Source organism: Chanodichthys erythropterus, chromosome 20 (genome assembly GCF_024489055.1).
Source record: "Chanodichthys erythropterus isolate Z2021 chromosome 20, ASM2448905v1, whole genome shotgun sequence".
Taxonomy (NCBI): Eukaryota; Metazoa; Chordata; class Actinopteri; order Cypriniformes; family Xenocyprididae; genus Chanodichthys; species Chanodichthys erythropterus.
This window is the reverse complement of record NC_090240.1, coordinates 21,174,269-21,186,189: the sequence shown is the minus strand read 5'-3', so window position 1 is coordinate 21,186,189 and position 11,921 is coordinate 21,174,269. Positions and strand designations below refer to the sequence as shown.

Genomic DNA, 11,921 nt, shown 5'->3' with positions numbered 1-11,921 from the left:
CCCAGCATTAAGCATCCCATTGATTGAACTGCTCCTCCAGGGCAAAAGCAACTTCAGTGCTTTAGTTAACACCCCTCCAGCCAACTGCAGAGCTTTCCGATTGGCTGGCTGCCTCTAAGCTGCCTGTCTTCTAGGCTTATTGTTTCGCGAGCCCTACACAGTCAATATTAAGCTTGGCTAATGTGATATAGAGGCAGCTGGAGGAGCCACAGATATTACCATGACACTATGGAGTAAGGGGTGTAATGCCATTAAAAATAAATCAGGTGGTTTGATGATTCGCCATGGTCCGGGGATTCTGTGAGACATTAGGTGGGGCGGTTGCTATAATTCTATTACACATTCTGGGGGAACCTCTGAGGAACAATTGATTCCCTTTGCCTAGTTCAGCATAATTCAATTTCTTTTCATCAAAGGCCTGAAAAGAGGAAGACAAAATAGAAAGTTTACTTTTCCAATTGGTAAAATCGACCACCAGAATGATCAATTCTGGGACTGTGTAGAAAAAGCAGATGTTTGAGGACCTTCTGCCTGAAGATGGTAGAATGACTTTGATGTATAGTCTAATGCAAAAACTTTTGAGCAAGTCTAATATGGATAATAAACAACAGCAAAAAGAAATAAGTACAAGATTTGGCACATTTTAACATACTGGATTGGTTGGATTCTTGTACAAACAGAGACTAAGAGAAACGTGAATCCCAGAATGTAATCTCTTTAGTCGGTTCGATGTTCACTCGGCAGACATGCTTTGTTGAAGCTCCACGTCTTCACTGAGCAAGCACGTGAGGTCAGGTCACCACTAGTTACGAAAATATTTCATAGACATTGACTGTTTAATTTTTTGCTTCGAATTAAACAGGTCTGACGACCATTTGTAATAACCAAAATGTGGATTAATTAATTAATTCAGTGTGCCGTTGGTCGCGCGGTGGGGGTCCAGTGTCACTATTGTTCTGACGCTCGAGACACATAAACGGTGATTTCAAGGCCCATTGAGCACGCGATGGATTGTATGTAAAATCTATTAAAGGGCGGAGAGACCATCGATTATTCGACAGCTTCCATAAATATGTATAGCATGGACGTATTTGACGTTAGAAGAGTTGTTGTCAATAAACAAATAGGCTATTTGAAGTTTCATTTAAGAAATTAGCTATCTATTGTAAGCTAGCTATTATTTGGGGATTTCAAAAATATGTATATTTTAGGTACACCGTGACAAATAATACTGCTTAAAACCAGATTACAAAATTATACAGGCCTGACAATTAATAGGAGAAATAACATTTAAATCATTTAGAGCAGGTTTAATCAACTTATATTCAGTTTGAATATTAGGTTGAACCAAAATTGATTTATTTTGATAAATCATTCATAAATTCGTTTTTTTTTTTCTTCACGTGTGGCTTAATTAGCTATGTAGAAAAAGTAAAGTTATATAATAGTTTACTAGTGCCATCTTTTCCTTTTTTTTTTCTTTTTTCTTTTTTGGTCTAGTTAAGGTTTTATTTTGGGCAATACTGACATCTAGTGGTTATAGTCAAAAACAACTTTCCCTTTGTGCTGTCACGCCCTAAACTTGTGCTGATTGGTTAATAAAACTATGCATAGAAAAACAATTTTAGTGATTTCATTGTGAACTCATGATTCAAACACCACATAACATTGTAAATGATCCCAAAAGGTTTCAACAAGCAGTTTTCTGGAATGTATTTGTCTGATAACATTAAGACTGGAATTACCGGTAAGCCAAAATAGTTTTTTTTACAAGGAGGTGTCATATACTTTTTATTTACTTCATTAATACTCACTATAAAATACATATACACTAGACACCTCTGAATAGCAAGCATGAACGTTATTGGAGAGGTTAGACTAAATCATCCCGTTATTACAGTGCGTGAGCAAAAGAGATCTTAATATTAATTAAAATAATAATAATGCTTGATAGAATCAGCACAATGAAACACTGATGAAGAATGCAATTACCAAGACACACAGACACATATTTCCCAGAGATAAAAGGAAGAGAATAAAAATAGAAATACCTATAAATAACCGATCTAGCTCTTACAAACACACACTCACAGAAAAGGTCTTGATGCAAATTAGAAATGAGATTCTTTTATACTGATACTGCTGTCTATCATTGACACAAACACCCACATATGTACACGATTCTGACCTACATATAAATACAAGCGGAGAGAGTGAAACAGACTCAGTGAGACAGCACTCCTACGCACACTCTCTTCCACTGCATGAATTCATTCCTGCTACCTTTCTGCTTCTCCAATTTTCTACTATCAGAGGACACACATGCAATTCATCTGACAGATTTTTCCTTGACAGGGAGGAAGGACACATATCAAGGTCTAGCAATGGCACCAAAACGAGAACCATCAATTAAAAAATCTCCATCTGGGGGAACCTTACCAAGGCATGGACCACCATTTCCTTGCCCTACCACAACACCCTCACCCCCGAAACCAGCTCCTGAGTTGAAACCGCGGATGCTGCGCCCCTCTGACTCCCCCTTTGACCCCAGCACGTTAGAGGTAAGTGACGGTCCTGCAATAGAGTCTTTCAATTTGAACTTTCTCCTGCTTATTCATCATTACTAAGGCAACAGCTCTAAAACGCATCACTAAAACAGCACAGGTAAATCTAGCAGCAATAGAATGTGGAGGAAAATGACAGACCATGTGAAAATAACTTGATGTGGATTTAAGGATTTATTCATTTACATTGTCTGTATTGCAATGTACATTGCAACACAAGTAGCCTATCAGATCTGAATTTGATGTTAGTTGTGAATAAAACATCAACGTAATCTCTTTCTATGCAGCTTCTGATTACCTCAGCATAGCACACAGAAAACTGTGTCAACCCAGCCCCCAAACCTTAAGAGAATATTAGAGCTATATCAGGATTGAGAAATGGGGCACTGCTCCGCACTAGGGTCCCCGAGCTGCATTACTGTCACAATGAATTTTACCTAAATGTACTGAATATTTATTTTCTGTATTATAATATTCCTGATTCTCAATCTAGGTTGGAATTAACAGAGCAATACATTCAATCAGATATTGAAGCAAAGCATAAGAACAATAGGTTTTGTGTATGAATTTATCATATATTTCCTATCTGTTATGATTTATCATTATACATTTTCTTTGTATCACAAATGATGCACAGATATCCTTATATAAATACAACCAACACCTCCTGTGCTTAGGAATGCAGGCAGCATTGAACCTTACAAACAAAAGCTAGTCGCATGGCTTCACAAACATTCAAATCATCATCAATGAAGATACACACGCTTTGCCAATTGTGTTCAGTCAATCATTATGCTATAGTGATTTGCGCAGGGAGTGTCTTTCAGCGGTTATGTCACTTTTTGTGTAATGAGTATCCTCCACCCTTCGTACTACTGTGAAGGGAAGTCCGACTCATTTCAGTAAGAACCGGTTAATTCGTTGAACGATTCAAACGATTCATTGATTCTTTTACGTCATTACGTATTACGTGGATCAGACAAGCTTACTTTTTAGTGTTAAAATTATTGATTATTTTTTCAAATAATAATTAATGTTTATATCCAGCTCAATTTGTTGCAGCCACGATTCAACCTAACGTCATTTACAACGTAAATATGACTGGAATTTATATTATAGATATTAAAATGCCTTACCTTTCGGCTTTCGTCCAATAAGCAGGTACTTTCCAAATGCTTTTATTACAAGTTCATTCGTCGGTTTACTGATCATTACGAGTCCGACATATAAAATACGAAAAATACGGTCTCTCCCCAACCGCTTGGACCGATTCAGTCCAATTCGTGAACCATTCGTTTTAGTGAACCGGTTTAGCTAATTCGTTGAAAAGATCCGACTCCAAAGAACGATTCGTTCACGAATCGGACCTCGCCTAGCCTTCATAACTCAGCAGCGCTAGCGAGAGTCATTTCATCTCACACTCCCGCCGCGAAACACACACCCGGAAAACAAGCCACTGCAAATATGGTAGGCATATTGATAAACGTTTAATTTAAAATAGTCTTCAGGAGAAATTTTCTATATAAACGTATCTAAATGTAAGGTTAGAAAACTGTATACAATGATAGTGCTAAGAGTCTGTCGTTAGCCTCTTTCATGCTAGCTAACCGAGTTTTATGCTATTTAGTACGCAAGAAAGTGACCAAACTTTCTTGTAAATTGTTCATGAATGTAATTTACAGATATCCAAGACTATACTAGCTAAATTAAATGTGTTAAATGGTTGTGTTTTAGTTAAGCTGTCAATCGGTAGCGCGGTTGTGAGTTAGCGGACGGTATTAGCCGGTCAGTAGTTTTAGCCAGGGTTAGAAAACTTGACTAACTTTTTCATCCGGACTGAAATGCATTCCCAGACGGATTTTATGTACCCAGAGATATGTTGTTATTATCAGAAATCCCATTTGATCCACAGCTTTGCTACTGTGCATCATTTCATATTCATTGAATGTTGCTTTGTCTCAAACAGTCTGAATTCACCGAGGACCAGATTCTTGGTGAGTTTGTGTCTAGTCCAGATGCATGTTACTTGGTCTCAAGGTGATCAACATGTGTATGTATTATTTCCCCCGCATTTCTTCCTAGAAAGCCTGCTTTCATCATCCAATCCATGTTATTCTGCTCCTCTATTACTCTGCCCCTGCATTCCTCCTTGCTTTCTTTCCTTACCTTTGTATTGTTTTCCTTTGCCACTGTTGTATGTCACCTCCAGATTGAGTTTAACTTGGAGCAAATACACGGTGAGTCAGTGCATTGAAAACTTTTCTGTTCTGATGTCATTTAGTTTGCATGGTGTTAAGGGCAACAAGCTGCTGTTTGTGTCTGATAACACCTCACCTGCCTCCTCCATTTGAACTGCATTCAGTAATTAACAAATGAACTGCAAGAATCAAAATAATGTTTGTTTGGAGAGTAGAAATGCGTTTTTAAAGAGTAGGCCTGCGTGTTTCCTCTGTAGCATGGTCATATCTGCAGAGGGTGTGTCTGAGTCAGGAAGTGTTGAAATGTTGCTAACAAAAGAGTGTGAAACGTTGCCGTTTAAAGCATTTAAATATCAACTTTGAAACTAGAATATTGTAGTTATAGTCTGTTACTACATATGACATGAGCTTTTTTGGTCAATGGCCATGTAGGCTAATCTTTGCTCTTGTTTGTTTAAGCAAAAGAAGTTGACATAATACTGCTCCCTCTCTCTCGTTTTTCCTCTCTTACCATATATGGTTAAAGGCTCAATTTAAGGCATGCAAGGGAACAGCCACATTCCAGTGAGCAGGAAAAGCATTACTGAGATGGGAGAATATTTTTTTATTTTTTTTTTTTGGAAAGGGCCTGTCCTAACGGATAACATTCAGTTCTTTTGGTGAACCCTGGCATGGAGTCAAAAGAGAAGTTTGTTTATAACCACACATTTTAAGAGTTTAAACACCCATTAATGCATTTTAAGCTTATGTTTCAAGATTAAGAAAAAAAGAAAAAACCTTTTAGAATATATATAGCAGCATATTAATTAATGAGACTACAATGAAATCTATTTTATTTTCCCCCAAAATTCTGGCTTTTTTTTTTTTTTTTTTTTTTTTGGGTGTGGTTTCCATTTTAAGGGTTTACTTAAATATTAATAATCAAAAACAATGTCTAATCAATTAAATTAATGGAACTTTAATGAGATATGATTCTAGATATATTTAGTTATATATAGATTCAGTTCAGATTACTAATATATATATATATATCTCACACACAGTACAGTCCAAAAGTTTGGAACCACTAAGATGTTTAATGTTTTTAAAATAAGTTTCGTCTGCTCACCAAGGCTACATTTATTTAATAAAAAATACAGTAAAAAACAGTAATATTGTGAAATATTATTACAATTTAAAATGACTGTTTTCTATTTGAATATATTGGACAAAGTAATTTATTCCTGTGATGCAAAGCTGAATTTTCAGCATCATTACTCCAGTCTTCAGTGTCACATGATCCTTCAGAAATCATTCTAATATGCTGATTTGCTGCTCAATAAACATTTATGATTATTTTCAATGTTGAAAACAGTTGCATACTTTTTTTTCAGGATTCCTTGATGAATAGAAAGTTCAAAAGAACATCATTTATCTGAAATACAAAGCTTCTGTAGCATTATACACTACCGTTCAAAAGTTTGGGGTCAGTAAGAATTTTGATTTTTTTTTGAAAATCAATTAAAGAAATGAATACTTTTATTCAGCAAGGATGCATTAAATCAATCAAAAGTGGCAGTAAAGACATTTATAATGTTACAAAAGATTAGATTTCAGATAAACACTGTTCTTTTGAACTTTCTATTTATCAAATAATCCTGAAAAAAAAAAAAAAACATTGTACACAAATAGTTTGTACAATTGTACACATTAAATATTTCTTGAGCAGCAGATCAGCATATTAGAATGATTTCTGAAGGATCATGTGACACTGAAGACTGGAGTAATGATGCTGAAAATTCAGCTTTGCATCACAGGAATAAATTACTTTGTAAAATATATTCAAATAGTACAGTTATTTTAAATTGTAATAATATTTCACAATATTACTGTTTTTACTGTATTTTTAATTAAATAAATGTAGCCTTGGTGAGCAGACACAACTTTTTAAAAACATTAAAAATCTTAGTGGTTCCAAACTTTTGGACTGGACTAATATTAGTAATCTGAACTGAATCTATATATAACTGAATATTTTCATTTTTTCAGTACTTAAATATTCTTGGACAAATTGAATATCGGGGTGATCAAGAGCCCGACACAATACAGATTACCTTGAATATTACATGGCTACAATAATATTAGATAAAAGTGTTTTGTTTGTTTAAAATGAATATAACATGTTTGAATGCTGCAACTAACTGTTCAGAATCAAGTATTTTTAGAAAGTGTGTATTAAATGAGAATAGTTTAGTTTGCCTTAAGTTCTGCTTAAATAGCTAGTTGATGTTTGAATATTTCATGAGCTTTTTAACGTGATCAAAATGTCTGAGTACTGAAGTATATAATGACTGTAGGTGGATGGATTTCTGTGGTCACTTAGCTTCCCACAACTAACCTGAATAGAGACCACAGAATAGTCTGGAATGTCATTAATATTGATGGCTGGTGCTGTATTTCTCTTTGTGCTAATCCATTGGGCTCCTTAATTTAAGTTGGGCTCTTTAAAGGAATTGCCTGTCATTATCTCTTTTCATTGAAAGGCTTATGTCGTCTTGTGTTTTTTTTTTTTGTTTTTTTTTGTGCAGAATACAGTCAACCATCCTTGTTTGTCTTCCCTGTTCATTTCAGTTTCTTTTTTTCATCATGCATGTATCTTGTCCTCCTCTTTCCTGTTCTCTGCCATTTTCCAGCATTTTGCTTCAATAAATTCTTCAATGATCTCTGCAGAATTCAAAGAAGCCTTCCTCTTGTTTGACCGGACGGGAGATGGAAAGATCACCTACAGTCAGTGCGGGGATGTGATGCGCGCGCTTGGCCAGAATCCCGTCAATGCTGAGGTGCTCAAGGTCCTGGGAAACCCAAAGGCAGAAGGTAGAATCAGACACTATCCCCCAGTTTCACAGACAAGGCTTAAACCTAGTCCCAGACTAAAATGCATGTTTTAGCTGTCTTAACTGAAAGCAACTTCCACTGGTATCTTAAAATGTAAGTGCTTTTGTTTTGCACACCATGATGATCACCATGTGATGCTTTTTTTTCTAAGAAACATTTATAAAAGCAACTTAAATGTCCTAATTTAACTAAGTCCTAATCCTGGCTGGTTGGATGTTCAGATTTGTCAGATTTGCCAATAATTTTACTGATTCCACAAAAATAATAAATTACATTTTTAATTTTAGATTTTTTCTTTACAAAATTTTTTATTTATTTAAATGCATTAATGCATTACTTTTTTTTCTTTGGTTTTCATTTCAAATAGCAGCAGCCTCATCTACTATGTTCAAAACAGCATAACAAATGTTAAAGTATGTTTAATGTAAAGTTAATGTTAAAGTAATAGGCAGTGGCCTAATGGGGCAATTGTCTGCTTTGTCAGCTGGCCCAAAATTCTTTCACACAAGCCCTGTATTTGTACAAATACTTCGATCGACTATGGTAATTATAGTAGTTCTTGCTTCCTGCACAATACGGAAATAAATGCTATCTTGTCTGATTAAAGGCTTCTTTGTTCCTCAGAAATGAACCATAAACTGCTGGACTTCGAACAGTTCCTGCCCATGCTTCAGGCCATCGCAAAGAACAAAGACCAGGGCACGTTTGAGGACTTTGTGGAGGGGCTTAGAGTATTTGACAAGGAAGGCAACGGCACGGTCATGGGTGCTGAGCTCCGCCATGTTCTCACCACACTGGGTAAGCCGGCCTGGTCTCCCGAGGAGATATTTATAGTCCTCCGCATCTAGGACGCTGAATGAAAAATATGGAACGCAGACATGGTTGAATTGAATATTTCAAATATGGTGTTTGTATATAGTGCTCTGTTTGCAAAATGTTTCTATGTGGGTTTATTTTTAAAGGAGAAAAGATGACCGAAGAGGAGGTAGAAACACTTCTAGCCGGACACGAAGATGCTAACGGTTGCATCAATTATGAAGGTAAACATTTGAGTTTGATTATGTGTGTACGTTCACGAAGAGAGCATTCACTGTTTTTCAAACCTAGTTTTTGTCCATAGATCTTAAAATGAAAATGACCCCAAGCTTTACTCACCCTCAAGCCTTCCTAGGTGTATATGACTTTCTTCTTTCTGATGAACACTATTATATTGGAGTTATATTAATAATAAGAATAATTTTAAGGCCTTCTGAAGTGAAGCGATGCATTTGTGTAAGAAAAATATCCACATTTATCAAGTTATCTAGTTTCCGCCAAATATTTGGTGGAAACTAGATATTTTACTTGTTAAATATGGATATTTTTCTTCCACAAATGCATCGCTTCACTTCAAAAGGTTTTTATTAACCCCCTGGAGCTGTGTTTAGTACATTTATGATGAATGGAGGCACTTTCTTAAGCTTCATACTCATTGGTCCAGTTCACTGACATTTATAAAGCTTTGAAGCGTCAGGATATTTATTAAAATAACTCAGATTGTGTTCATCAGAAAGAAGAAAGTCATATACACCTTGTATTAATATATATTATACTTATGCACTACATTGGAAAAACATTATAAGCACTATTCAAGTACTTTTTGTGAGAATCTAATGGTGACCGCATGCCGTAACTGTAATTGGTCTTCCACAGCCTTCGTTCGCCACATCATGTCTGGCTGAGAGATGTCTCGGGTGTACGTCTACCTCCTGCCCTCACCATTTATAACACGTGAAGCAACAATCCAACCAGGCTTTTTCTTTAACGCTCTCAGACGTCCATGTTTGCATAGTCTACACACCCTTGTCGTTTTGCTAATATAGTCATTCACAGGGTAGCAGCGCATCATGTGACGTCTAGAGCTAGGGAGCCTGGTTGGGTGTAGTTTAAAGGTTTTGACATATGGTTGGACTCTTCCTTATTTCTGCAGCAGCCTTTTCTCTGGCCCCTGGCTGCAGCATGCTCTCTGCATGTGGCCGTCCATGCGACGGCTCTCAGAGGCGAAAGGGCGACTGCGCTGCTTCAGACTTGAGCACAGGTCAAGGGATGTTGCATGTAAGGGTGCACTGCATTTAATTTAGTTTGGATTTGTTTTTTGATATTTGAAATATCAGCATACACCCTCCCTGTGCTCACCAAGCAGCGCAGTTGCTTTTATTATGAACTAACCTATCAAGTTGCAGTGATTTTTGGCTGTTTTTGCTGGTCTTTCTCTCCCTTTTCCTGATGGAGGCTGATCCATAGCTCAACTCTACAATCTCTCATTACTGTAGCTGTGCTATAAAACTGTTTCCACTCTTGCCCTGTAGAGGAAAACCAGAAGGAGCTTCTTTAACATTTTCTTGAATCCTAGACCTGGTTAAGTCTTTGAGCTGTGGTTGAGTAGGAGCTAGCCATGATCTTGCTCTCACCCTGTTTCTCACCACTTAAGAAAGTACAACTGGGGAACGGCTTCAAACTACAGCAAACATGGCAGGCCAAGAGCAATTTTTGAAGGGTCGTTGAGGATATGTGGAGGGCATTTGGCTAGGTTTTTAAAAATATTTTTAGCTTAGTTTTACTTTGGAATGAAGATTTTAGTACAGCATTTTCTTTTTTTTCATGTGCTGCATGCTGTAGTTGGGGTCGATCCCCTTTTTGCTGCAGATTGGACACTAACTTTGTTTTATTTCTTTTTTTCTTTTCACAGAACTCGTCCGCATGGTCATGAGCGGTTGAAGATAAAGACCACAACCCATTTGTTTGTCTTATTTTCTATGTAATAATTTCTTTATGTATTTTTGTTTTTTCTTCCTATTCATTCCATCACCGTAATTTGCTTAATGACTTCAGTCCCTCTCTTGTGTTTGCACTCATTTGGGTATTTTTATTAGAAGTGCCTTTTATCTTCTTTAAGTTCCCATTTGACTCCCCAAGAGATACACCTCCTGTCCTGTGGTATTCAAACCATATAACGATATGTAAAAGATCTCTTGTGTGCTGACACGGTCTGCAATAAAACCTCTTGATGCAGCACATTAGCAGCGTGTATGCAATATCCAGTGTATCCTCAGGCATCTTTGCTGGACAGTGCTGTAGTAGAAATGTCGTGTCTGGTCAGACTTATTTTTGGCCTTTTCAGAATGAGAAGTGAACTTTTTCAAAGTGAGAAATTATGAATCGAAAAATGCAATAACGTTGTTTTAATTAACTTGGAATGTTCTCGCTGTCCAATAAAGTACATTTTAAACAGAAACTACCTTTTTATTTCTTTGTTTTTTTCCAGACTCCTTTTATTATCATTAAATATTATGAAAAAGTGTAAAATCGTTGTAAATTTAAGGAACTGTGTCTTGGGGTCAAGCTGAACTTGCCTCTCTCCTGTTTGCAGGTAGATGGCAGTGTTCTTACACTTGTTGAAAGCTCAAGAACTTCAGTTCCTCTTATCGATTGTGGTTAATTGTAAAAACCAAGCTGTCTGAAGTGAAATTAGAGCAAATTGCTTAAGTTCTTTTGCAGTTAGACTAATGCAATTCAAATGATCACTCTTTGGATTCAGGTCTGCAACTTAAATTAAAGGAAAACATTGTTGGCACAAGGATGTTTAGTGTCCTTGGCATTAATTTGTGTCAATTGCTTATAAGGGCAGATCTCAGGCAGACAGGCATAGTGGGTTTTAGAAACCAGCTTTTTGTCATGCTAATCCAATATTTTACAGCTTTTTTTTTTTTTTATGAATTTGCTGAAGCTCAACATTGGCTGTGACAACCTAAAATGACATTAGGAAATAATACAAGTTTATGCTTTTCATTAATACAAAAAATATATATATATCCATCTACCTTGGGGTCAGCAACACCCCCCTTTTTTTTTGTAAAGAAATTAATACTTTTATTCACACATTACATTGATTAAAAAAGTTACTTGCATTGTTACAAATTCTATTTCAAATAAATGTTCTTTAGAGGTTTGTCAAACAATCTTGAAATGTATCATTTTACACCACAACCTAATCAACAGTAAATTAATAAGTTATTGAGGAATGTTTCTTAAACAGCAAATTTTTCAGAAGGATCATGTGGCACTGAAGACTGGATTAATGGCAGTTCTTTCTGGTTCTTGAATCTGATTGGCTGAGAGCCGTGCGATATTAACAACACTAGTACCATTTTACCGTTTGTATCACTCCGCTTGAGGCGACTAACTGGCGGCTGAGCAAATCCATAATTTTTTGCAAATACTACACTTGTACCACGAACTGTGGTTT

The 11,921-nt window shown here is 36.3% G+C and overlaps 1 protein-coding gene across 4 annotated transcripts; it reads left to right on the top strand.

Moving 5' to 3' along the window:
• The first annotated feature begins 2,384 nt into the window (after positions 1 to 2,384).
• Positions 2,385 to 10,910, top strand: zgc:153867 (uncharacterized protein LOC337226 homolog). 4 transcript variants are annotated; one of them, XM_067370606.1, is made up of 7 exons: positions 3,906 to 4,031; positions 4,531 to 4,558; positions 7,472 to 7,615; positions 8,261 to 8,434; positions 8,599 to 8,676; positions 9,329 to 9,371; positions 10,365 to 10,910. In XM_067370606.1, the coding sequence occupies exons 1-6, from the start codon at positions 4,029 to 4,031 to the stop codon at positions 9,355 to 9,357; spliced, it is 456 nt and encodes a 151-aa protein (XP_067226707.1). In that variant the 5' UTR covers positions 3,906 to 4,028; the 3' UTR covers positions 9,358 to 9,371; positions 10,365 to 10,910. The 4 variants fall into 4 exon arrangements, with proteins under 4 accessions (XP_067226705.1, XP_067226703.1, XP_067226707.1 ...); XM_067370604.1 differs by lacking the exons at positions 3,906 to 4,031; positions 4,531 to 4,558; positions 9,329 to 9,371 and adding exons at positions 2,385 to 2,561; positions 4,774 to 4,801; XM_067370602.1 differs by lacking the exons at positions 3,906 to 4,031; positions 9,329 to 9,371 and adding an exon at positions 2,385 to 2,561.
• Positions 10,911 to 11,921: the final 1,011 nt, after the last annotated feature.

Bases quoted from the DNA above. Each gene is read 5' to 3' on its own strand.
- zgc:153867 (XM_067370604.1), top strand. From the start codon at position 2,385: ATGGCACCAAAACGAGAACCATCAATTAAAAAATCTCCATCTGGGGGA. The intron at 7,616-8,260 runs GTAGAATCAGAC...TTTGTTCCTCAG, and splicing joins GGGAAACCCAAAGGCAGAAG to AAATGAACCATAAACTGCTG. The intron at 8,677-10,364 runs GTAAACATTTGA...TTCTTTTCACAG, and splicing joins CGGTTGCATCAATTATGAAG to AACTCGTCCGCATGGTCATG.